Raw genomic sequence first — 26,687 nt, 5'->3', positions numbered from 1 at the left:
CGCTCCCCGCTCCCCGCTCGCCGTGCCCGCTCGCTCCCGGGGAGCCGCGCCCGGCGCCGCTCGCTCCGGGTGACACCTGCCGGCGGCGGTGCGGGCGGGCGGCGGGCGGGGACGCGGCCGAGCGCGGGGAGCCCCCGCCGCCCCCCGCCCCGGCCGCCGCCCCTCGGCGCGGGGCTGTCCCCGGCGCCGCCGATCGCCGCTCCGCGCCGCGCCGACCATCGCTGCCGCCGCTGCCGCCGCTCCCCATCGCTGCCGCCGCTCCCCACCGCTCCCCACCGCTCCCCACCGCTCTCCGCCGCCGCCCCGCGCCCGCGCACTCCGCGCTCCGCTCCCGGCAGCCGCATGGCCGCGGAGGCACCGGGCGGGCGGCCGCGGCCGGCAGCGCCCTGCGGAGGTGAGGGGGTCCGCCGGGAGGGCGGGGGGCGGGAAGGGAGCGGCCCCGGGGTGCGGGGACACCGGCCCGGGGGTGCGGGGACACCGGCCCGGGGGTTCACCTGCGGGCGGGGCGAGGCCAGCGGGGCCAGCGGGTGCCCCCGGCCGCTCCCACCCGCGCCCCGCTCCCCTCCCGCCCCTCGCCGCTGCCGCTGCCGGCCCGTGGCCGCACAGCCCGTGCCAGCCCCGCACGGCCCCGCACGGCCCCGCACGGCCCGCTGCCGGCGGTAAGTGCGGTGCCCAGCCGCCGAGGAGGCGATGGCGAGGCAGGCGAGCCCCGCTCGCTCCCGTACGTATTGCCGAGACTTTATGGAAGTCATCAACTATCGCTGCGGCGCGCCAGCCACCGCCGGGAGCTGCCCGGCAGAGCAGGGCAAGGCTGGCTCGCTCTGATCTGGGCTCGTGGTTATTTGCTTGATGGAGATTCGACTGCAAATGGATAAATGAGCGAGGCTGCCGGGTCTCGCAGCGTGCCGAGTCCAACTTTGACCGGCGATGAAAGGGATGCTGAGGCGGTGTGGAGACAGGACTGGTAAGAGCTGCCGAGGAGCAGAGCGAGCCTGAACAGCAGGACGAGGGGGAAAGAGAAAGGAGGTGGGAAGGAAGAAAGCAGGAGAAGATAGGGAAAGATCGGTTTAAATCCAAGTGATTTTTCTTCCTGAATGTAGCCTCCCGCCCTGGCCAAGGTGTTGGGTGTGGGTTCGTGGTGCTGGAGGAATAGCTCGTTTTCTTGTCCAGAAGGAATCCCTCCTGCGCTGTCCCTGCCTGACCGGGAGCCTGGAGGGACACACAGGGAGCTCCGGGATGGAGCCGTGAAGTTCATCCCCTGCTTTCCCCCCTGCATCTCCCCCTTGGCACATTAGCATGCAGGGTAGGCTCTGGCGTGTATTTAACGACTCCATTTGCTCTGTCAGCTCACGGCGCCCTTCTCCAGCCCGCTGGGCTCTGCCTGCCCGCAGCCGCCGCCCCAGCCCCGGCCGGGCGCCCCGGGGATCCGCGGGGCCGGGGCCGTGCCCGGCTGCGCTGGGCAGCGAGGGCAGAGCGCTGGGAGGGGAGGGGGCAGCGCCGGCGAGCTCCGGCGACAGAGGCAGGGAGAGCCTCCGTCTCGGCAGGAACGAGGGAGAAGCTGTTTAGTCATCTCTCTATATATACTTTCACAATGATGATCGCATTTACTGATTGCTTCTGACTGCATTTGGAGAGGGAGTCAAGAGGCAGGCAGCGCAGCTCACCTTCCATCCTGAGGAGCGCCTGCTCCCCCTTCCCTGCCCTTCCCCAGATTTAGCCCTACTTCTGGGCGCCGAGTGTCTTTCCTTTCCAGGTAAGGCAGCGCGGCGAGCCGGCAAGATGGGGCTCTCGGGGCTCGCTGGGAGGGAGGGATGGGAGAAGTTCGCCTGCATTTATCCTGAGCCTGTTGCTTTTGCTCCTAAATCTCCCCAGCAGACTGAGGGAGTGAGTGTTTTGCAGAAAGTTTTATTTTCTGGTGTTGCTGCGAAGGGGAAGGAATGTGAGGCTGACAGAAGACACCGAGGCTTTGGCTGACATATTTTGCTTTAAAGCAAAGGTCTCTTTGCTGCCTGAGCCTGACCCAACAAGGACAGGAGAGGGAAGAAGGAATGATCTCCAGGCTCTTCACTCCCGTTAGCAGTGTCTCACCAAGAAACTTGCAGTATGTTTATCGGTCCGATTTCAGAACAGCCCCGCCTGCTTCTAGAAAGGGAAGCACTGAGATTTTTGGTTTGTCTCTGCTCTCTTGAGATGATGAAGAGACGTTGATCAGTATGGCATTGCCGTGGGAGCTACAGTGGTAAGAATGCATCCTTTATTTCTGGACCCTTTGGGTGAGCAGTCAGTGCTGTTCTCTGCCCGGTTTTCCTCCCGAGCTGTCCCGACCCGGGCTGGGTCAGGGTTTGGCTGTCAGGGTTTTTTTGGGGTGAGACCACGGTGCCCCCAGAGCGGCTGCAGCGGAGCCAGCACTGGTCAGGAGGGACCCAGCGGGGTCAGGAGTGCTGGGAGGGGACAGGGGGCCCCTGCTCAGCCTTTGCTCTCGGATTTGCTCGACTGTTTTGTTGTCCCCATAGTTATCTAAAAAAAACAGATTCTTTTCTCTGCAGATGCTTTTTTAAATCAGGAGGCAAATGATTCTATTTTGTGTACCAGGTCTTCTAAATGTCATCAGCAGGGTGCCGGTCTGCTGTGAACCAGTTCCTTTTAAATTACACGCAGAAATTATGGTAATTAAAATTAGAAATATGGATATAGCTAAATATATGCTTGTTAGAATTAGAGTGTGTCTGTTTTCTATGAGAGCTCCAGACATTGTCAACAGTACATTAGATTTTGAGTCCAGCCAATTGCTTTCCAGCCTAAACAGACTGGTTGGCAGTTACCAAAATCCAGGCAGGCAGAAAAGGGGGATTCTTTCTACATTCTGGAATTCTACGTTCTAGATAAACTGGTTGCTTCATCTTTTCTTGACTCAGCTCAGGTTGTGCAGGTCAGAATTATGAATGCAGTTCCCCCTCTCTCTCCCAATTTTCTTTCACTTCCTTGAGGGAGTGGTAGAGTTCCAAGGACTCATGGGCAAGAAAAAGCAAAAACTCTGCAACAGGGGAAGTGAAATCCTCATGGTCCTTCAGGTAATTTACAACTGAAAAAAATTCCTCTTGTGTGTATTCTGAGGATCAAATGGGACAGATTCAGATTCAGTGTAACTCTGAGAATGGAGCTGGGTGTGCTCTCTTGTTCTTCAGCTGCATCTCTTGGACCCAGAGAAACGGGAACTAAACTTCCACAGAAGAATTCCCCTTTCTTTCTCTTTTGCTTTAATCTCCTGTCCCTTTCATAGCTGAGATATTTATAGCTTCCCCACATATACTGCCAGCATGACAGGACCCATTTTATCTTTTATAAATTGATTTAAAAATGTGGAAGTCACTTATGAGTTACCAGTGCTTTATTGGAACAATTATATGTGAAGTATTTATAGTGCCTCAGCAGCTAATGTAGGTAACCTGGAATCTACAACCAAAGTTACGAAAGTACAGAAGAGATTTCTAACGTGGTTCCCCTGAGAAATCAGGGGAGATGAGGATCCAGTGTGCTGAAACTGGTCAGGTCACCAGTCAGTCCTGGCAGAAGGACGCTGGTGATGGTGCTGAGTGGAATGAAAACCCAGGGAAGACAGTCTGCCAGCAGGGAAAGCAGGAACAAGATGCCTTTTCTTGGTTTCTTGATTATTTGCCTGTATGTATTTGGTGATTAATGGATGAAATTATTCTTGTTTTGCTGCCTCCTGTTCTTAAGTGTTTCAGGAAAGTGAAAAGATCCACCACTGGTGGTAGAAGGGTGCAGTCTGAGCCCCTGGAGATGCCCTTTCAGCTGGGGCTTTCCAAAGTCACGCAGAGAAGGCTCCCAGTGCAGAGCTCTGCCTCAGCCCTGGTCCCCAGGCCGATTCACAATTCAGTAAATTCCCTCTTTGGGGGCAGAGAAGAAGCTGGTGCGTTGTAACACTGAGCAGTTCTTTGGGGGGAATGCTGTGAGATGCTCGCTCCGGTGCCGTGCAGATAAGCAAAGCGTCTCCTTGGGATAAGCATCACTGTGGGTTATTACATGTTCCGTAATTACCAAAGCTCTTCAGCAGCAGGAAGATGCTCGCACGAGGGATCTCAATTGTCCTTTAGACAGTAAAATTGCATAGGAAGATGCTCCACATTAAGGTGATGAATGTTAATTTGCCCTGAAGAGGGAGAGCATTTCTCTGAGCGCTTCAGGCATTTTCACCACAGGCTCATTCCATCATTTTTTATTCAGTATTTTGATGGCCCATTGGAATCAATAATGCTGCAGCCTTACTGGCTGGAATGGCAGCTTTCATGTAAGTTAAAAACTTTAGAGTAAAACTGCCTACAAAGATACAATTAGGCTTTGAGGGCCTGAGTCAGTGGAATCAATGGAATTTCCATTGATAAATTGACTTTTGATAGGGCTCCTAATGCATCCTATATGATAATGGCACCTTTCTTCAGATAATTTCATGGTAGAATTAGAAAAGCACTAGGGAAGTGGAAGTAAAAGCAGGTTAAAACAAAAGTTAAAGACTGTAAGAACTCTGACCAAAGATCAAACAAATTCATGGCTAGATCAGAACACAAAAACGACTCAAACTTCAAGGGATTGTTGGTCTCTGGTAGCTGAGGATCGGATCTGGACAACTTGGGATATTCCTCATCTAAAAATCCAAGAAAGCAGTAAATGTATTTTGTGTCAACCTAGGAGTCCTTCAGTTCTTCAGCTGAAGGATTCTGCCCCTGCTAGCCAGGAAATAAGTAAAGCATTTTCCTGCTGGGAAGAAACTCTCCAGCTTTGGGGCCTTCATTCCGATGTTCTTGGTATTTGGTAGCTTAACTCATCAGCCTTCACAGCTGGGATTGAAGCTTACTGGTGCTCTGGTGTTCTGAACAACGTTTCCCCAAAAATCAGAGTTTTCCTCCGGTGCAGTAGAGGGCTGCAATACAAACCCCACCTCTGCATGAAAGAGAGCAGCAGAAAACTGCTGCTGAGGCCAGGCCATGCATTAAAGATGGAAGAGAACTGCTGAAAACCAGAGAAAAATTTCCATTTCTTTCAACTAAAGATGTCCTTAGTGCAAGATTCAGAACATCCTGAACTTGTTTAGGACTGGAAATGCAGTGAAGCCCAGTCATGGGCTTTCGTGGTGTATGATTCCACTGCAGGCTGATTTCACTGGAGTTCCCAGCTCTTTCTTGACAGCTGTAGTTAAACTGATGAGCACAGGAGGCTTACACCTGGGGAATTATGGATTAGTCTTGTTTGTGAGGAAGCAAATATAAATTACTGTGTTTATGCTACTTTTAAAATGCTTTTAATGAGGAATCATTTGCTATTCAAAATTTCAATCTATAATAATGCCATAACCCCGCTGAGCTGATTACCACGTGCCTTGTTCAACATCATTCTCCACCAGTGGCTGGAAACTCTCGTGTCTGTGCTGGTCCTGGGCTCTTCCACCCAGCGGGGCAGGACTCCCCCCGTGACTGTGTGCTGTGTTCTCTTCTCTTCTGTGTTCTAGATGGAACTGGTGTGACTCCCAGCAGGTGCCAGCAGCATCCCCAGCCTCGTCTCCAGTAACACGGCCCGGGCTCGTCATGGCAGCAGGAGTGGCGGCGTGGTTGCCCTTCGCCAGGGCGGCTGCCATAGGATGGATGCCAGTGGCCAACTGCCCCATGCCACTGGCTCCAACGGAGAAAAACAAGAGGCAGGATGAGCTGATCATCCTCAATGTGAGTGGCAGGCGTTTCCAGACCTGGAGGACTACACTGGAGAGGTACCCGGACACTCTTCTGGGCAGCACGGAGAAGGAGTTCTTCTTCAACGAAGACACCAAGGAGTACTTCTTCGACCGGGACCCCGAGGTCTTCAGGTGCATCCTCAATTTTTATAGAACTGGCAAGCTGCACTACCCCAGGTACGAGTGCATCTCTGCCTACGACGAAGAGCTCGCCTTCTACGGGATCCTGCCCGAGATCATCGGGGACTGCTGCTACGAAGAGTACAAGGACAGGAAGCGGGAGAACGCGGAGCGCCTGATGGACGACAACGACTCGGAGAACAACCAGGAGGGCTCCATGCCCTCGCTGAGCTTCCGGCAGACCATGTGGCGAGCCTTCGAGAACCCCCACACCAGCACCTTAGCCTTAGTCTTTTACTACGTCACCGGGTTCTTCATCGCCGTCTCTGTGATCACCAACGTGGTGGAGACCGTGCCCTGCGGCACCGTGCCGGGGAGCAAGGAGCTGCCGTGCGGGGAGCGCTACGCCGTGGCCTTCTTCTGCCTGGACACGGCGTGCGTGATGATCTTCACCGTCGAGTACCTGCTGCGGCTCTTCGCGGCGCCCAGCCGCTACCGCTTCATCCGCAGCGTGATGAGCATCATCGACGTGGTGGCCATCATGCCCTACTACATCGGCCTGGTGATGACCAACAACGAGGACGTCAGCGGAGCCTTCGTCACGCTAAGGGTTTTTAGGGTTTTCAGGATTTTCAAGTTCTCCCGCCATTCCCAAGGCCTGAGAATCTTGGGCTACACTTTGAAGAGCTGTGCCTCCGAGCTCGGCTTTCTCCTCTTTTCCCTCACTATGGCAATCATCATCTTTGCAACTGTGATGTTTTATGCGGAGAAGGGGTCCTCGGCGAGCAAATTCACCAGTATTCCTGCTTCCTTTTGGTACACTATTGTAACCATGACAACGCTGGGGTGAGTATTACTTTTCCTTTTCCTGAGCAGCAGGCAAGCATGTACTGGGAGCTTGACTTCAGCTCCTCCTCAGCATTTTCCTGGGTGCATGTTCGAGAAGGGGCTGGAAGTGTTCAGGGCTTGATTATTCTTTGCCTTACAACTTGTGCAATTTGTGTGCAGTTGTATAAACCAGAAAAAGCACTTACACCCACTTGACAAATGCTCGGCACCACGGTAAACGAGTGCAGGAGGAGCAGAGTGGTGGAGTAGCGGGTTCTGATTCATTCCTGCAGGAGGGAAAAGCTGACCCGGGAGCAAGGGGCTGCAGAGAGAGCTCTGCTCGCTCTGACACTGGCTCCAGCCGTGCGTCTCACACAAAGCTGCTGATGGATCTGTTGTGTCTCCTTGCAATGTCAGTGCTTGTTCCTCCCCTTGACTTGCCAGGAACTACAGATTTGCTGAATTCAAGTGGATGTTGTGGGTCACTGTACTGAAATACTCAGTGAGGGCCAGGCTGTGATCTGGTTTTCACTCAGTTGAGCAGGAAAGGGGCTTCTTGTCTGTGGGTTTGAGAACCGAGCGTGCTGTGGCGGCTGCAGTGGAATTTCAAACATTCCCATGCACAGGTACAAAGATAGTGAAATCAAAGCAGGGGGAATGTAGCCTGGAGGGCTCTTTTCCCCATTTTATTTCATTTCTGTCTCACCGATGTTGTGACTGAGATTATAGATTTGCGCTTCTGCTGCTCTGAACTAAAACCTCTGGGAGCAGAATGGCCAAACCATCACCCTGACAATGTAGAGGAAAGTGGGCATTGCAGGCTGCTGCTTCGGGCACACACAGAACCAGGATGGAGTGCAATCTCCTCATCCCACACATCACAACAGTAGAGCAAATCTAGAGTTACTTCTCAAAGAGTTTTCCCACTGGAGAGTTCACACAGTTTAATACTCAGATGTACACAATTCTCCTTGTAACGCAGCGACCACTTTTTCTCTAAGCTGCTTTTGATTTTAAACACTTCTCTGTGCCTATTATACATGAACAGGCTCACAGTAGCACTTTTAAATTATTAAAATCATAATTCAGCTGTCAGAAAGGTGCCGAATCTGGGCTTATGACAACTGAAAGTCTGAATTTCTTCATTAAGTGCAAATGTAGAACCTGTTTGTCATAGTCACCTAAAGATCTGTTATCCTTCCTTTTTAATAACTTTCAGGTTGTTTCCACCTTCCTGACTCCCCCCGTGTGGGGTGGGGGTTAACCCTCCTGGGGAGTTCACCATCCAGGGCTAACCCTCCTGGCCCCCTTCATCTCCCCAAAAATCCTTCCAGTTCTGACAAACTGGCCCTTTCAGACAATATTTCATATACGTCTCTCTTCAGAAGTCTTTTCAATCTGTTTGGAAGGATCTTGTTACTAATGAGAGTCCTGGCAATTCCTCCTGCAGAGAATGCAGCCCAGGTCTCCAGCGTGCTCCCAGCCCATCAGCCTTGCCCTCCTCAGTGCTGGCCGCTTCACTGCTTGGATTTCAGCAGCACTCAGAGCTTTTACCGAGATCTTAAACATTTCCTGCCTTTTGCCCTTAGTAATTCAGCCAGCATTTAAAACAAGAAACTATGAAGCATGACGGTTTTTAACTCAAAATCATATATATATATAAATATAGAGAGAGAGAGTATGTTTTCACCACCCATACATTTAAACCCAGGTAAGTGCAGCTTTCCCTGGGGCTGGAATCCACCATTGCCTTGACATAGTGCCTTAGAGGAGTGATCTGGAAGGTGCAGGATAACATTTTCCCTGTTACTAGGTTTAGCTCCATTTGTGTAAAAGAAAGTTTACTTACAGCAAACAAGCAAACAAAGCCAACAGCAGGAGAGCACTAACCCTCCACTGCACTGGGCATCAGCTGCTCTCCCAGGTTCCCAAGTATCTTTGGGATACAATCACATTTCCAGACCAACCCATAAATAAAAGGCAGTAGAAATGCATTTCTCCTGGAAGGTGAAGCCCAGCATCAATAGACAACCCCTGGTTTTGGTGGGGTTGCCATGCAAATCAGTTTAGAGAAATTCAGGGTGGCTTGCAGGCTCCTTAGGCAGTTAACAAGCCAGGGAGACAGGTACAGCAGCTTTTCTGGAGTGGGAAACACAGCAAAGGAATTAAATTATACTGACCCTGCATCTCCGATCCCTCTGCTGTGCTCATCAGCCCTGGTTTAACAGAGGCTGTTTTTAATTCAACACGATTTAAGCTTTGCTCAGGAGGCTTTATAATGAAAGCATTTTTCTTGGGTGCATCTTAAATCAATCTGAATTACTGAAACAACTATTCCAAATTAATTCAAAATCAGCTCTCCAATTCATGCAGAAACATTTTTCTCAAGAGGCCAGCAGCTCCCATCTCCTCTCTTGTCCCTGAGCTCTGCCTGTGCCAGACCCTCCCTGTGTCCTGCAGGAGGTTCAGACCCCTGGCCCCAGCTCAGGAATGCAAGTGCTGCCAAGAGCAGCAGGGCAGCCATGCCAGGCCCATCCCAGCACCACGTTCCTGTCCTGGCTTTTAGCTAATTCATGTTGAAATTGGAGTGAAATTGGTTCCCTAGGTACAGTGCATTGCTTTTCATGGGATCACAGAACGGCTGGGTGGGATGGGACCTTAAACCCAGCTCAGCCCAACACCCTGCCATGGGCAGGGGCACTTCCCACTAGCCCAGGTTGCTCCCAGCCCCACCCAATATTCAGTTTTATTCACTTTTAGGGAGTGGAACGGGTGGGGAAGCCTCAGGTTCTGCTGCTTGCCCTCATGTGCAGCACAAACACGAAAACTCTGTCCCCTCACTAAACCCCACGCCAGTTTTGCCCAGAGAAAGTGTTTTTCTATGGTTTTTACAGCTGTTTTCATTTAATCTGACAGCAGCAGTATGTTTCAGACTCCTAGGCAGTGTCTATGACCTGCAGCAGAAGCATCAAATTGTAGCTGTGAAAACCTGAGTGCCACAAAAATCTTCCTGCAGCCCCTGCTGGGCATGGCAGCCAGCCTGGGAGGGAGCAGAGTCCTGGGATGGGTGGGCTTGGAAAGGACCTCAAAGCCCCTCCAGTGCCATGGCAGGGACACCTCCCACTGTCCCTGGGTGTCCCAGCCCCAGTGTCCAGCCTGGCCTGGGACACTGCCAGGGATCCGGGGGCAGCCCCAGCTGCTCTGGGCACCTGGGCCAGGGCTGCCCACCCTGCCAGGGAACAATTCCTGCCCAATATCCCATCCGGCCCTGCCCTCTGGCAGAGGGAAGCCTTTTCCCCTTGCCCTGTCAGTCCATGGCCATGTAAACTGTCCTGCATTTAAATTTTAGCTGGTTCAAATGAGCTCTCTTGGAGCTCCTTCAGGCGCTGGAAGGTGCCATAAGGAGGGGATATTCCTGAGGGAATTGCCACCAGGAGCTTTGTGCCATTTTTGCCAAGGAAGCAGCAGTGCCAGAGCGGGAGGAGCAGAGGCTGGGGCTGGGTTTGGTTTGTCTGAGGGATACACTGTGCAGCTTTCTCTAGCCCAGAAAGGCTGAGCCCCCACAGCCTCAGGCTGCTCTGTGGAGAAGCTCTCTGGCTGACTGTCACCCTCACAATTTGCACGACCATAATGGCTTTGAGAGCACTCTCCCCCTTTCAGGGCTGGCTGCTCTGGTCCGTGGGTTTGACAGACACAGCTCAGTGCACTTGGACAACACAGCCCCGTGTGCAGAATTCATTTAAGGAGCCAGGTTAGCGCGGGCAAGTCGATAAAACAGCCCTGCTGGCCTGCTTATGTCAACAGCCTGCTTGGAGCAAGAGCTGCAGTTTCTGGAGGGTTTATCAGCTGAGTGTGTAGGGATTTGGGGGTAGGGTCTGTTTTGGTTTGTCTTGGCTCAGCTTTGCCTCTGCCAATGTGGATCAGAGGGAACGTGAGCGAATGGGCGCCTCAGCAACCGCCCTGAAAGAACATCAGTCTCTGTTCTGCTTATAAACCCCTTATTTCTTGGGTTTTCTCTATTTATTAGTGTTCAGCCGTGGCCAGGAGGGGGGACAGAGTGTGAGCAGGGCCGTGGTGCCAGAGCTGGGCTGAGCCCCGAGCACGCCGCAGCGCTCGCTGCCAGCAGCGCCAGAGCAGCGCTGGTTTCTGCACAGCCAAACCACTCGGGCTGATAGTAACCTTCATTCACCCTCCTGCACGCACACCAAGAGCAGTTTGCAAAGTAAGGAAAATAATAAATCATCTCTGGAGCGCTGCCATTCCCGGCTCCTCAGGAAGGATTGTTGTTTGGGCCAGGAGTCACATTGTGCGTGTCAGGACTTTGGGAGCTGCCATTAAACTGAATCAGGAAAAACTTCCTGATGGAAACACCACTTTGCATATTTAACATCAACAATGGGAGGACGGGTGAGATGTGGGGTGTTTCCTTTGTGAAGGAACGTGCTGGAATTTCATCGCTCTCATCATTTCCAACAGTGAACAATTCCCTGTATCCACGGGCCAAAGAGCTGCTTGGATTTAATACACAGAAAGTCCCATCAAACCATGAGCTGATGGAGCTACACAAAGAGGCCATTTCCTTGAGCTCTCATTCTCTTCACTGCAGCTTCATCTTATACAAAACGTGTATCAGTTCTCTTCTCCTAATGGATTTACAGATATTGTGTGCGAAATGTCTTTGTATCAGAAACTACAGATGAACCTTTTCTCTTCACTATCTTGATATAAATCTCAGGCAAGCATCTCATTTTTGAGCTATTTGTATTCACCAGAACCCCAGAAGTATTAAAATACCTTTATTCATTCTTAGAGCAAGTGGAATTCACTGGATTTTTTTTTTTCCTCTCTTAAAAAAAAATTATCCATCCTTACGCTTTTTGTGGCTTTGGATATTTGTAACAGTTGCACGTATGTGCAAACGCACCATTTTTAATGTGCAAGACAAAATAACTTGCCTTTAGGGTAACTCATTGTGTGAGAAGTGAATTATTTTGAATAAGGCTAAGAAATGGTGCTGACTAAAATTGTAACGTGACTGCTAAATTTACCAGTGGAAGCCTTGGCAGGGATGCATCTATAGCAACTGATTTACAGATTTTTTTTCTGATCGCCTCTTTCTTTTTTCCCCCTCTTTTCTTTCTAACCTGCCTCACAGTAAGTGCCTGAGAAATACAGATTAAAGATAACATTGCATTTTCATTGGAGATGAAGGGAAGTGATTGGCGTGCTGACTGGATCTGGGCTATTTTTAGTCTCATAAAACGATAATTTCATAACAGAGCTGACCCAGTAAAAGTAATCAGTTTACAGACATCAGCTGAAAATAAGGGACAGAGTAGCCACTGCCAGTGGGAGAGCAGGGAGAGGGGAAGAGAAGGTAAAGGCCCTGAAACAAATTAGCCAAAACTAATTAGGTTCCTTAGCTGATTACAGCCCATGGGTGTGTGCAGGGAGAGGAGCACAGGGAGCTGCAGAGTGCCCGAGTCTTGGCAGCCCCTCTGGCAGGAGCTTGGTGCTGCCAACACCCATCTTCATCCTCACAGGGACATCTGGGCACCACGTCCTCACCCAGCCCTGCTCCCTTGGCACAGGATTGGCACAGTCCCCAGCCTGAGATAAACCCACACCTGGTTTTAATGCCAGGAAAATAACAGATGTTTTTATGGCAATTTCTTAACGGATCTGTGCTTTCAAGGGTGGAGTGACAGGACAAGGGAGAATGGCTTCAAAATGCAAGTGAGTAGGTTTAGATTGGACATTGGGAAGAAATTCTTCCTTGTGAGGGTGGGGAGGCCCTGGCAGCTGTGGCTGCCCCCAGACCCCTGGAAGTGTCCAAGGCCGGGTTGGACATGGCCTGGGACAGTGGAAGGTGTCCCTGCCATGCAGGGGATTAAATCAAGATGATCTTTAAAGTCTTTTCCACCCCACACCAATCTGTGATTCTGGGATAGCTGTGACCAAACCCAGCCTACTTCCAGGCCGAGTCCCAGGCACTGCAATGGAAGCACCTCATTAAGGAAAAAAAACACCAAAAAGTGTAAGATAAAGAGAGAAACTTCTCCTGAGCAGGTCCCAGCATGGTTCCCTGGCAGCTATCCCACACCCAGCCCCGTGCTGCTGAGGAGAGTGCCCACGGAGCTGCTTTGGTTTCAGAGCCCCAGTACAGGACACAGGTGTGGGTTCCTGTCCCTGTCCCTGTCCCTGCCCCTGCCCCTGTCCCCAGTGCCCGCAGGGCCATGGGGCCGAGCAGCCCCAGCTCGCTGCAGGGGACGTGGCAGGGTTATTTGTCCTTGCTGCGGCCAGAGCTGGCACTGCCCGTGGCACAGGGCAGCCCCAGGCCAGGCCGGGCTGTGGCAGGGACACGCCACCCTGAGCAGGGCTGCTCTGCAGAAGCAGCAGCAGAACAGAGCTGTGATTCGGTCATTTACCCACTGCCTCCCACTCTCGCTGCTTCACCACCGAGCACAGAAGTTTTTTTCTGTCAAATCCCACCACATCCATGGTGAATTTGTTAATATTCTCCCCCAGCAAAGGCAGACTGATGGATGTTTTTCCTGCAGACCAGAAGACAGGCAGCGTGCAGCCACGCTCTGCCTTCTCCTGGACACGCAACGCCTGCAGAAACTGGTTGTGTCTATTTAACTATTTACCTCTGCTACATTAGAACACACTCCAGGGCTGTAATTCACCTCCTAAACTTACAGCTAAGTGTGGAAGAGTTATTTTAAAATCAATATCTAACAGAATGCCATTGTTCCAACATTTAAACCTGCTGGGAAATTACTAGAAGGCATGTGGCAAGTCAAATCACTGCCTGCCAGAGGAGGAAACAATTCATTACTGCTTCTAAAGGTGCGAGCCTTCACTGCCTTTTCATCCTGCCTCAGGAACGAAGTTGGGCAGGCTCAGAGCCCTTCCTAGCTAATCTCAGAGCTGTTCCTAGGCAGGCTCAGGCTCGGAGCCATTCCTAGCTAAGCTCAGAGGTGTTCCTAGCCAAGCCCAGAACCGTTCCCAGGCAGGCTCGGAGCCGTTCCTAGCTAAGCCCAGGGCCGTTCCTAGTTCAGGGCCGTTCCTATTTCAGAGCCGTTCCTAGCCAAGCCCAGAGCCGTTCCCAGGCAGGCTCGGAGCTGTTCCTAGCTAAGCCCAGAGCCGTTCCCAGGCAGGCTCGGAGCCGTTCCTAGCTAAGCCCAGAGCCGTTCCCAGGCAGGCTCGGAGCCGTTCCTAGCTAAGCCCAGAGCCGTTCCCAGGCAGGCTCGGAGCCGTTCCTAGCCAAGCCCAGAGCCGTTCCTAGCTCAGAGCCGTTCCCAGGCAGGCTCGGAGCCGTTCCTAGCCAAGCCCGGAGCCGTGCCCAGCTCCCTCCCCGCCCCGCTCCGGCCGCGCCGGGCCGCACCGCCCGGGGAGCTGCTGCTCTCATCTCGGGCTGCCATCTGCAGCAGAATTCAAGCACAGATCAGCTCCGGCTCTCTGCCCTCAGGCCGCTGTGGAGTTTGGCTGCTGTGCGTGCCCAGGAAGCCCTTGGGAAGGGCTGTTCGCAGCCCTGTGCGCTGAGGCCGCGGGCCCCTGCACCGGGCTGCAGCGGGGCTCTGAGGCCTCGGTGGAGCCTCCTCGGAAAAAGGTCAAATAATTCAAGTCCTGAACACACGGGGGGAGGCAGCTGCTGCTGCTGAACGTGCTCCACGCTGGGGTTTGCTGAACGCTGCCTGGCAGTGGCACCCCGGCACCCACAGCCCCAGCCCCGTTAGCCCGCTGGGCCGCCCTGAGCCGCTCCTGCCACCCAAATCCTCAGGGATCCTCACTGTCCCTGGCAGCGGCACCCTGAGCAGCTCCTGGCACCCAAATCCTCACTGTCCCTGGCAGTGGCACCCTGAGCAGCTCCTGGCACCCAAATCCTCACTGTCCCTGGCAGTGGCACCCTGAGCAGCTCCTGCCACCCAAATCCTCAGGGATCCTCACTGTCCCTGGCAGTGGCACCCTGAGCAGCTCCTGCCACCCAAATCCTCAGGGATCCTCACTGTCCCTGGCAGTGGCACCCTGAGCTGCTCCTGCCAGCCAAATCCTCACTGTCCCTGGCAGTGACACCCTGAGCCACTCCTGGTACTTAAATCCTCAAGGATCCTCACTGTCCCTGGCAGCGACCCCACAGCCCCTGGCCTGTCAGCCTGCTGGGCCGCCCTGAGCCACTCCTGGCACCCAAATCCTCACTGTCCCTGGCAGTGGCACCCTGAGCAGCTCCTGGCACTTAAATCCTCAAGGATCCTCCCTGTCCCTGGCAGTGGCACCGCGGCACCCACAGTCCCAGCCCCGTCAGCCCGCTGGGCCGCCCTGAGCCGCTCCTGGCAGCCAAATCCCCAGCCCCAGCCCCGTGCGGAGCCCTGAGCTTTGTATTCTGGGCCGTCGCCCCCCACACGCTCCTTGCTGTGTGCTTGGGGCCCTGTGACTCCCTTTGCCATCCAAAAGTCACAAACTGCTGCTGTTTTTCTCATCCTGCCTGTAGATACAGGCCTCCACATCAGATGGGAAAACAGCAGATGATAAAATCTTGAGTCATTTTCAGCCTTTAATATGCAAATGTGCAGCCTTGATAACAAGACTGCACTCCACCACCAGGCAGCCCTTTTCCCCCCTTGTTTACACCAAGGAAAACACTTCTTACTATTATTTAATTTTGCTTATTTTCTCATGTAGTTGGGATCATAGAATCCCAGAATGGTTTGGGTTGGAAAAACCTCATCAGTTCCCACCCCCTGCCGTGGGCAGGGACACGTTCCACTATCCCAGGTTTCTCAGAACCCACCCAGCCTGGCCTTGGACACCTCCAGGAGAGGGGCCACAATCCTCAATTCCATGTCTGTGTGCTCCACGTCCACTTTTGGGGTGTGATTTGGAGACAACATGTGCACATTTTCCTCTGTATTTGTATGATCTGGAGCACAAGGGAGCCATCCTCCTCAAATATTAATTACAGTCACTGTGGTAAGGACAAAAATAGCACTTTATTTTTCAATGGGAAAGGATTGTGCAAGCCAGCTCTTCTCACAACCTGGGCAGAAATAAGCTGTCTTCAAAGGGAAAGCTGAAGCTAGAGAAAGCTGCTCTGAGCTGCTTTCTCCTGAGTCCTGAGACTCTCGGGCCTTAGTTGGGATCAGGAATGCCCCTTGGAAGCAAAGCCAGCCCTGTGTCCCTGCTGCAGCGTGGCTCCCAGTGCAGAGCACGAGGACTGATGCCCTGTGGATGAAATACCCTGGCGGGGACACTCCCGGGCACCCAGGGTGCTCCCACTGCTGCTGGGCATTCGGGCACTGGGTGGAACTGGCCTCCAGTGAATCCTGCCAGGGGTGCAGGGGGTGCTGCTCCCCTGCTCCTCTGCTCCCCAGAGCAGCTCCTGCTGGCCTGGCAGTGCAGCTAGAAACTGATCCTTCCCTGCCACTGAGCTCACAACTCATTCTCAATCACAATCCTGTTTTAGTGAGGCTTTTTTGATGTTTACATCATTTCTAGGGCTTTGTCATCAATATTAATGTGAGAAAAGCTCTGCTTGCTTCTCTCTGCCTCTTGTGAGGGGAGATGGAACGGGCTCTGACAGCTCTGTTACTCCACTGCAGCAGAGCCTTTTTCTAGTAATCAGTGTCTGAAATGAGTAGAAACAGCACCTAAATTTACCACGTTGAGCACGAATCAATGAAGCATTATTGCCAACACACATTCTTCACTGTCACACATCTCTGCTGTTCGGGAAGATTTAAAACCCTGTCTCCCACCCAGCCTTGCACCTGAGGTACCCTTATTACCAACCTCACTTTCTTATCCCTGCATAATTAACCAAAATATGAAATACCCAGCCTCTGCCGTGCCTGAGTGTGCTTCAGACCTTCCCCCAAGCCCACAGGATTGTGTGCAGATGGGCAGTCACAGGAGGCAATCACAACTTTTACTTGGTGCCTCTTTCGTTTTCCTGCCTACTTACATCTGCCCAACCGTCTGTTCATCAATCCTGGAGCATCCATCACGGCTCAGGATGAGTCCCCCTGAGTCAGACACTCTGCTTCAGTTCATGAAACGAGCTGGCAAGGTATTCCAGCCTTGGCACACTCCATACAGAAGATTTCAGCCCTCTTAGATATTTTTCTGCTGGAGAGGAATAGCAGGACAGATTAAATAATAGAAACAGTCATTCAGCAGAGCAGCTGTTGAATGAAAAATGGGAAACGGATGAAATTAGGTAAAAGTCATCCCTCTAGCTAAGGGTCAGGACCAGTAGTAAGCTGGGCTGAAGGGATACAAGATTTTGGGCTGCAGAGGGCTGAGCAGGATGAATTCCACCACTAATGAGCTTAGTGAATAAGCTCATTACCTAATGAGCTCTATTGAACAAGCTTGAATTCCTGCCTGGGGAAAGCCCTGCCGTAGATCCAACATAGGTAAACAGCTCCATCAGTTTGCACACACAGGCTTCTGAAGCTAGCAGCAAAGCAGGGTCGTGGCAGAGCCTTTCCTGAAGGTGTGGATGTCAGGAAGGATCAGCAAAGAGCAGAGGCTCTTCTCCAGTTCTGTCCTTTCTGCACAATTTGGGATCCAGACGAGGGTGCACCGACACGACTCGTTCCCTCTCACACGTCCTGGTAACTTTCCTTCACCATTTCCATCAAACCCTTCCTCCTGAGGCACTGCAGAGCTGGACTAGGGAACCTCCAGAGCACCAAAACCGTATCAAAAAACGCTCCTGAAATGGTTCATCTCTGTGAATCTCCATCTAAAACCCCCGCCTTGCCTTGGCGCCTGGGGAGATCTGTCAGAGCAGATGCCAGTTCCGAGGGTTTGGAAGAGACCCAAAGGAAATCTCACATCCACACTGCCTCGTGGACAGTTTATTACCCAGAAAGGCAGGAGGCTTGGAGTGCCTGTCGGGAATGGCCCCTCATCCCCACCCGCTGCTTGCTGCAGCTTTCACTTCTCGGGACTTGGAAGTGAAAAGGGAAAATGAGATTTCAGAAAAGGAGAAGAGATCTACAGATGAAATCTTCATTTTGACTTGACACAGCAACATTTACATTTATTTTTACCATTTCTTCTTAGATTTTCGGCACATACTGAAATACTGTCTAAAGTACTCGTTTCCCATAGCTGTGCCACTCCAAAACCCTGGCACTGTCCATCATTTGTCTGTTTCCATCTGAGCAGGGCTAAAAAACATTGGAGGAAGAAAAGGGAAGGAAAATACGTGAACTTTCCCGTAACATAGAATGGTTAGTTTGGTGGGAGATAAAGAATTTGAGTAGAAAATCGGTGTTCAGGCTTTAAAAATATATATCCTTAAAGCTCTGCACGCATGCCCTGAAGTGCAGAGCCAGGGTAAACACACGCAGGCAGCTCGTTGTACGTGTCAGGATATATTCACATGATTGCAGCAGGAGAGTCTGGCACCAAATGTACTGTGAACTGAAGAGGAATTTCAGCAGCTTCTGTGGTTCATTTTTCGTCAGAAACAAAGGCTGTGGCTGGAGCTGCTCGTGTGCCATGTCCAGGGGTTCCTGCAGCACAGACCCTGCACTCAGGACAGGCTGTGGCTGTGTGTCCTTCCAGGGGGTTCTGGCAGCTGGGACACCCCTTGGGGTGCTGTCTGTGGGCTCATTCCTGGTGCTGGATCCCGAGGTGCAGGGAGCCACTGCAGGGACAGCGAGGGCTGCTGCCAGCAGAGCTGCCCTGCGGAGGGCCAGGGCACCCTCAGTGTTCCACCCAGCAGCTTCTCCCAGTGCAGGAAATGCACTTTGTGACAAGGGCTCCCACACGGGATGGAAGCTGCTAAATACCAGCAAAGCCAGCTCGTTTAAGTTACAATATAATGGAAGGCTTGGGCTTTCACTGTATAATCCACTTTAAAGTGCTCTTAGATGTGTTGCTCTACGGTAAAATTGGATTTTTAGTGAAAATACAGCCCAAATGCTCAGCACAACAAATTGTAATCACAGCAGTCAGCTTGCCGTGGAAGATGCAATGCATCCTCTGGATCTTTTTTTTTCCACTTATCTTTTAAATGCAATTTTCTGTCCCACTCTGTTGAAGACCAGGTTAAATCAATGAAATAAGAATAGTGTAGTAATATTACATCCTATGGCAAAAGACTAATGTTGCCTCTAGTCAGGGACTGTAAACCAGATGCCCAAGGCAGGTTTTATGGAACTCTGCAGGTCTTTGAGTGTTTTTCTCTCTGCTTGGCACTGAACAGGCACTGAACCCCTCTGACACCACCCCTGACTTCCAGTTGTTCCAGATCCCTTGTCCACAGGAAAAAAACCCCTTTATCAAGGGCTGCCACATCTACAGGTACAGAATAATGACTTCAAGGCCTTTTCATTGCATTTGCTTCCATTTCAGAGGAGTTTCTTGGTTTTCTGAAATAACCTGACCTTTCAGCTGGCTGCCCCCGCACAGGGTGAGGTGTTGCAGCCCCAGGTGAGCAGAGAGCAGGCACTGGAACAGTTCCTCCGAGGCACACAGAGGCTTTGTGGTGTGTTTTGGGACTGGTTTGGAGGGGAACTGCCTGTGCTGAGCGTGGTGGGGGCCCCAGCAGGGAGCTGCCCCAGCAGCTGCCAGAGGTGACCGCAGGGACGTGAGGTGACTCCTGAGACTGATGTTCTCCCAGCTCACTATTGACACAAGGGATGGGTGAAGGAGATTTGCTTTGGCATCTCATTCCCTTCTCAATCCATCTTCTCTAGTGCTTTTCTCCCCTCCAGCCTGCACGTGGAAAGGTCAGTCAGCTTAATTACAGATGTGGGACACATCAGCACCATTTGCAGCCCAAAGGGAGCTCATGCAGCTGCAACTCCTGCACGCTCCCACTCACTTTTGCACCAGATATAAGAGCAACAGGTTCCTTTGCAGTCAAGAAACCTCTCCACGTATCACTGGACTGATAACAAAAGGAATAAATAACTCCAGAGAAGTGAATTTTAATGACATTTCTGTACCAAGTCTGTCAGAGTACGCTACAACCATTTATTCAAGTTCACTGCCTTCCTAGATAAACACTGACATCTCTATTTTGCAGGTGTAAAATCCTAGTCAGGGAAAGACTGAACTGCTCCTACCCAACCCACACAATAAAGAGCTCCCTGCTGCTGCTTTGGGGCAGAGCACATCTCCCAGGGCAGCAGGGGACCTGCCCTCCCTCAGGCCAGCAGCTGCACCAGAGCCACGGCCTTTGAGCTCTGATCAAAGCATCCCCTGCTTCCAGAAACACCTTCATGTCCACAGAAAGTGACCAGAGCAGGTCACCTCCTGCAGACGGGCGAGGGTGGCACTGAGATCTTCTGATGTGTGTTCAGAGACTCAGTCTGGCACCTCTCCAGCTGTAATTTTCCTGCTCATCTCTGGAACATCTGTAGTTCTGCTGCCCAGGTGGGTCATTTCAGTTCTGTTCTCCCACACTCACAACCCCGTGAAGAGCAGAGGCACAAATCCATTCAGGAGCTATTTGTTGGGGTCAGCTGAGACTGGTGTGTTGTTTCTGTCCCTGCAGAGAAACCCACCAAATTCTACAGGGGTCAAAACAAACAGGAACACAAAAGAGCAGCTGCCTCAGCCTTCCAAAAGGATTTTGTAGCATTCCAGGAACTCACACTGCACTATAAACTTCACTTTGAAACAAAGGACGCTGTGATTTTTAATTGCCTCCTAACCTTTCATTAATTGGGCTTTATGCAGTCAGCAGCATCACAATAACAGGGCTGCATCCTCTGTGCAGAATGCAAATGGGCCACAATGAGGGGAGGGCACCTGAGCGTGCCAAGCCCCAGCCACAGCGGCAGCTCGTGGTCTCACCCCCCCCCCCCAGCAGAGACTTCCTAATTATCCAGTGGCCTTTGTTTCACTGGAATTACTTTCAGAACCAGCAGCATCTGAGAAGCATCCCCGACACAGCCCAGATTTTGGCATTTGCTCGTCGGAGAGGCACAGAACAGCTCTACAAAGTGATGGCTTTCAGCAGCTCTGAAAAGTCACATTTGAAATTTATTTCCATAATAATGAGTCTAGTGAACAATTTTGTCAGAAAGACTTATTTGCATACCTCATATTTATGTTTTCACGTAGTTTCTGAACTTCCCATAAACAACAGGCTCTGTGGTGATAAAAGCAATAATCCCAAGGGCAGGAATTTGTTGATGGCCTCAGCTCTGTGCTGCAGCTCCCGAGGGGCCAATCCTGCAGGAGCTCAGCCTGGCCCTGGCCCAGCCTGGGGCTCAGCTGCCAGAGCTCCAGGAGCGTTGGGACAGCGCTGCCAGGGATGCCAGTGGGACTGCTGGGGTCTGTGCAGGGACGGGGGTGGGACTTGCATGGTCCTGGAGGGTCCCTTCAGCTCAGGGCATTCTGTGACGCTGACTCCATGAGCCCCAGCTGTGGGAACACAATTCCCCTTCCTTGGTGGCCATCTCATCCTGCCCTTCCCGTGCCCTGGAGCAGCTGCCGGAGCCCCTCAGGACCAGGAGCCTGTCAGGACTGGGATCCCCTCGGGATTGGGATCCCCTCAGGACCAGGGTCCCCTCGGGACCAGGACCCCCCAGCCCAGCCCAGGGTCAGCCAGCCCCTGGCAGCCCCCCAGCCCTGCCCTACAGAGGGAACAGCCAGCCCCCGTGCCCAGCAGCAGGCTCAGCTGGCCCGGGTAGGGCTGGGGGTCCCAGAGCCCCCAGGTGAAGCTCCCCACCAAGGGGCTCTGGAGCAGCCAGCAGCACCTGAGACCTCTCCCCGCAGGGCCTGGCTGGAAACATTTCCCAGCAGAAACCTGGTGTCCCTGGGGGCTCCCCGTGCCATTTGTTCTAATTCTTGTTGACATTTCATTTCGCACACTATTAAATGACCCCCGTCAAAAGGATGAAACAGAAATTTGCTTTAGAAGAGAGAAAAAATAATGTGTGCTCTAGGACAAAACAAGCTCCTGATTTATTTTCCTGGTGAAGTTACCACATCTGGTGCAGAGCAGCCAGCCAGCCTTAGCCAGTGCTGCTGAGTTGGCCATAATTCTGAATTTGGGGACTGTGGCAGCAAAGTCTCTAATGTCACAGCACATGTTTCTGCAATTATTGGCATTTTCACGCCATCAAGCTGTTCCTACCCAAACAAATGTCTGCCTTTGTTTGTGGGCAGAGCTGAAGAGCTCTCTGTAAACAGCCAGGGTGGCACCTGCAATTCCACAGTGCTGGATAACAGAAGGACAAGTGTGAGGGAGCTCCTTGAACCATTTTTATGGGAGCAATTGAGCAGTGACACGTTCCATCAATCACCTCTGTGGGGCCGGGGGTAGGCAGCTCTGCTGACACCTTCTGTGCCTTCCTTTGAGCGCTATAAAATGACCTCAGGAGATGAAACAAGGCACTGCAGTGGCTGTGGATCTTTCCATGGGTGAGGAGGAGAGTTGGTCCTGGCAGCCTGGGGACCCGTGGGGACAATGGCTGTGAGAGCTGCACACTCAGAGCACCCCCGAGCTGGTGTGAGCAGAGCTGGAGCACACGGGGAGAGAGAAGGGCTCCTGTCAAACACCTTCCCCTGCTTTCCGTGGGCTCTAGCTCCCTGCATTCATCCTCTGTGGTGATCAGAGCTCAGCAAAGTCATCAATACCGAGATTTCCCTCACTACATCGCATTCAAAAATAGACTTTTTTACTTGCTTTAGGAAAATAACCCCCTTTTCCCCTTCCAAAAGGCTTTCCTTTCCTAGGGGAAATGCAATACTGAAACCTTGTGAAGGAGTCCATTGGTTTATGGCCCATCAACAGTTTAATGAGTGCCAGAGAAATACAATTTATGGGGCTAAACAAAGACCATTATTGGCAGAAATCCCACAAGGCCATGATGGGATGCGCTGGAGCAGCTGGCAGGGGATTCCCTCAGCATCAGCCTGGGGGTGCAAGGGGGCTGTGCCCACCCACACCTGAGCAGAGGGACAAAAGGACAGGGGCCAGGCTGGGCTCTCACTCCTGCAGCTGCCAAAGAACCCAAAAACCAACCGTGGGAAAAACTCCTGTGAAAAACGGAGGAATTTTGAGGATGATGTGAACTTCGACTTTCTCAATTTCTAAACTAGGATTATGTCATATAATATCCTTAAAGATATTCCCCAAGGCCAGTCACTCTGACTAATATCTAATTGAAAAATATCTCAGTGAATAATATCTAATCACCCATTTCTTCCCATATAATATACTACTGCCTTCTAAATTTGCCAATCTAATTAGCCCTTTCCCCTAACACTCAGTATGATTAAATCTGTATTAAAACTTTCTGTGCAGCACAAGAGGAGACACACCTGAGCATTTTCTATATTTAGCAGAGCACAATATTTAATGGGTTATTTATGGATGCTGGAGTTGCTGCAGAAATGAATTCTGATTTGATTTCTTCAGCCTCCTCATTTTCCCCTCAACTCCCTCAAACTGTGTATCAAAGCAGATTAGAAGAAAGAATGGAGAAACCTACCTGGGACCCTCTCTCTTTCAGAACTAAATTAGCAACGAGCACTTTATGCAAAAAGAAGAGGAAAAAACTGGATTTCTTTATGCTTCAGCTTCATCCTTGTCTGAGCTGTGTCAGACCAGAGGCACTGGGACTCATCTCACAGTTTCCATGTGTTTTGAAAAGGGACAGCTCGAGAGCGGGATGCAATTCTGAGGCTTTTCATTACTTGCACGTAACTTTGATTGGAGTTCTAGGAAGATCTGTGGTATTTGGGGTGCTCAGAGGGCTGTTTGCAGCATCCCAGGGGATGCTGCAGCTTTTCCAAGCCCCGGGAGCAGGAGGGGAACTCAGGGATCACCTGGGGGCTGCAGGAGCAGCTCAGAGTGCTCTGCAAAACCCAGCCAAGCTCAGGGCTGACCTCCAGACAAATGAAGCTGTCAGGAGTAATTAAAATGCTCTTTTTCTTTCTCTTCTCTCTGCTGGTCAATAAGATAAACGCAGGCCAGAGAGCACAAAGAGCACTCTGTGCACTCTGGACTCCCAAAGATGCTTTACAGCATTAGACAGCAAACACAAAAGCTGAGCTGATGGATTTCACTTCTGGGTGAACGTGTGTCCTTCTGCTGTTACTTTTGGCATGGAAGAAAAGAAATGTGCTTCTGCCCAAACATTTCAGAATGGCCACAGGGCTTCAAGCAGGTCCTCACGGAAAGGTGTGTGATCCTGACGGGAAGACAGACCCCAAAACCCCTTTGGGGTGTGGGAGAGCTGCTCTTTGGAGGGGAGCAGGGGATGCTGGAAGCTGTGGTTGCTCTGCTCATGAGAACAAGGTGCCAGCTCTCTCCTTGCTGGATCCACCTGGGTGGGTTTAAACCCTGCTGGCCCAGCAGAGCCCCTCCCCAGCAGCTGTGGGGCAGCCCTGCTGGGCTCGGGCTCCTGCCCTGGCACCACCCCAGCCTCCTCAGGGCCAGGCAGGAGAAGCTACTCGGGCAATGTCGTGTCCCCTCCCAGGAAATCCAAGTGCTCTTGTTTGGGCTGGTTTCTGCAGTGGAGGATGAGAGATGCTGCACTAGCAGTGAGGTGTGAGATGCTGTGAAATGTGGCTGGGCTTTTGCAGCTCCTGCCCAGCTGAGGCTCTCTCTTAGCTCAGGGTAACCTCCCAGTCTGCTCCTACGTTTGCTTTGCACAGAAAAGGAGAACATTAAAAAAAATAATGGAAAAGGCCCTTTTCCCCCTTTACTTAAGTATCACCTGAAGGTTTAAATGTAGTAATTAAAAGTCCCTCTATGCTTCTGCATGAATTTTTAAATATAGTCATTAAAAATAAAATAAACCCTTAGCATGATCTGCCTTACATAACTTCCTCCACAATTTAAAAATAACTTGTACAACTTTCTAGTACTCAGTGTGCATCACAGCAATTAGAGAGAGGCAGGTAAGAGCCAGCCCAGCCCTCAGCCTGAGCTGCCTTCAGCAGGAGAGCAGGATCCCACAGGGGAGAGACCCCAACCCAGCCCAGCCCTCAGCCTGAGCTGCCTTCAGCAGGAGCAGCAGAAAGCTGGAAGCACTCAGAAGTGCAGGAGTGACCGTGTGAGGATGATAAATGCGTTGGAAAACAGGGAGAGCGAGGATATAGATCAACACAGGTCCATAAATCATGGCTCACATGATGGATTTGTTATGCCAGCTCTGCCTGTTGAACTGGTAAAGCAATGCTAAAATATGATTGAGGCACACGTGAGAAACTCTAGGCAAGTCTGCCAGGCCTTCATCCCTGTAAGTTATTACAGCTGTACTCACCTAAGTTTACATTAAATTAGGATCCAGCCAGTTTTAGCTACAGAGAGAATTATTACTGAGCATACATCAGGCACAGCACCATCAGGGACTCGGGCACGCAGTTATTCTCCATTTCCCAGCTGCATTCCATCCCTAATTTATCCACTGCCACAAGCTTCCTTCCCCTAAACACACACCCCCTGCCCTGGGCCTGCAGAGGAGCCCAGGTGAATTCCTGTGCTGCTGGATGGGAGCAGCAGGAGCAGGGAGCACCCTTGGGGGCACAGGGCAGGGAGGGACCCAGGGATCCCCCGGGCTGGCACAGCCCCAGCCCTGTCCCCCCAGGGGACCCAGGGATGCTCTGGGTGCTCTCCAGGGCTCCCCCAGCCCTGTCCCCCCTGGAGGGGACCCAGGGTTGCTCTGGGTGCTCCCCGGGGCTCCCCCAGCCCTGTCCCCCCTGGAGGGGACCCAGGGTTGCTCTGGGTGCTCCCCGGGGCTCCCCCAGCCCTGTCCCCCCCAAGGGGATCCGGGGATGCTCTGGGTGCTCTCCGGGGCTCCCCCAGCCCAGGCTGTCCCCAGGCTGTCCCCAGGCCAGTTTGCTGTGTCACTGCAGGGCTATTTATAGAGCCAGGCCTAGCCAGGGAATGGGGATGTTGACTGGTATTGGCCCATGAATAAAACATGGCTGTTTCCCTGGCTGCAGGAGCTGAGAGCTGCTTTAGATTTCGTGTTTCGCTCTGTGATGGGACTCAGCTGCTGAGGCAGTCCCTGGTGCTCCAGACACAAAGTGGGGTTTGAGACTTGGGCTGAGAGAAAGCCTGACAGGAAACAAACACATTTGTCAGGAGCATCGGGCCTGGCAGACACCGCATTCTTGTGGATTTAAATCAGAGATTAGGGAGGAATTCCTGGCTGGCAGGGTGGGCAGGCCCTGGCACAGAGCAGCTGGGGCTGCCCTGGATCCCTTCCCGAGGCCAGGCTGGACCTGGGGCTGGAGCACCTGGACAGGGAGGCAGTCCCTGCCATGGCAGGGCTGGGACGAGCTGAGCTTTAGGGTGCCACCAGCCCCAGCCCAGCCTGGGGTTCTGTAGAGCTAAGGGATTAAAGCAATAATCCTCCAAGGGCCTCCCAGAGCAGCCCCACGGGCAGGCAGGGAGAGCAGGCAGCAGATTCAGCAGCCTGGGCACTCATCTCTGAGCTGAGCAGTACAAACAGGCATCCTGCCACCTGCAAAGCTCCACGCTGACCCAGTCCCTCTCTCCCCCATGAAAAATTAATGCCAAGGTTCTTCCAGTGACATCTGAGCCCTGAAGTGGCAGAGGGAAGGTCAGTGTGGTGGCTGTGCTCCTCCACCCAGCTCTGAAGTAGGTCAGGGAATGTAGGACTTGGCATTGCTCTCAAAGTAATCATAACTGGAATTAAATTTAGATTTCAATAATGAAGGTGCTTGAAAAAGTCAAAACTCCAGGCCTGTTTCCGTGGCCCCCCTTTCCTCCTGCAGGAGCCCCCCGTGGCCCTGGCGTCCCCTCTGAGGAGCAGGAGCACACAGATAGAGCCAGCTCACCCAGGAGAGTTTCTGACTTTGTGCAGTGTTTTCGTCAGCTCCCCTGGACAAATCGTCCCGTGGTTATGTAGAGCACTTTCATGGCAACTTTCACTGTCAAATTTCAGATTATTTATAGCAAACATAACCTTAGGGGTGCCTCTGCAAGATGAGCAAACACCAGCAGCCTCTGCTGCTGCAGCTTGGGAAGGGACAGAACTGCCCA

The 26,687-nt window shown here is 52.2% G+C and overlaps 1 protein-coding gene across 5 annotated transcripts in view; it reads left to right on the top strand.

The window, feature by feature from the left end:
• Nucleotides 1–302: 302 nt before the first annotated feature.
• The window catches only part of KCND3 (potassium voltage-gated channel subfamily D member 3), a 90,410-nt gene continuing 64,025 nt past the window's right edge, over nt 303–26,687 (top strand). For 3 of the 5 annotated variants that reach the window (XM_038162469.1, XM_038162468.1, XM_038162465.1), the window contains exons 1-2: nt 303–394; nt 5,525–6,709. In XM_038162469.1, the coding sequence (XP_038018397.1) occupies nt 5,601–6,709 (1,109 nt within the window). In that variant the 5' untranslated portion in view covers nt 303–394; nt 5,525–5,600. Of the gene's footprint in view, nt 395–550; nt 965–1,033; nt 1,754–5,524; nt 6,710–26,687 lie in introns of those variants that run through there. The other 2 variants (XM_038162467.1, XM_038162466.1) reach the window with 2 other exon arrangements.

Source organism: Motacilla alba, chromosome 26 (genome assembly GCF_015832195.1).
Source record: "Motacilla alba alba isolate MOTALB_02 chromosome 26, Motacilla_alba_V1.0_pri, whole genome shotgun sequence".
NCBI classification, from domain to species: Eukaryota; Metazoa; Chordata; class Aves; order Passeriformes; family Motacillidae; genus Motacilla; species Motacilla alba.
Note: the sequence above shows the minus strand (reverse complement) of the source record. Positions and strands in the feature narration are given on the sequence as shown.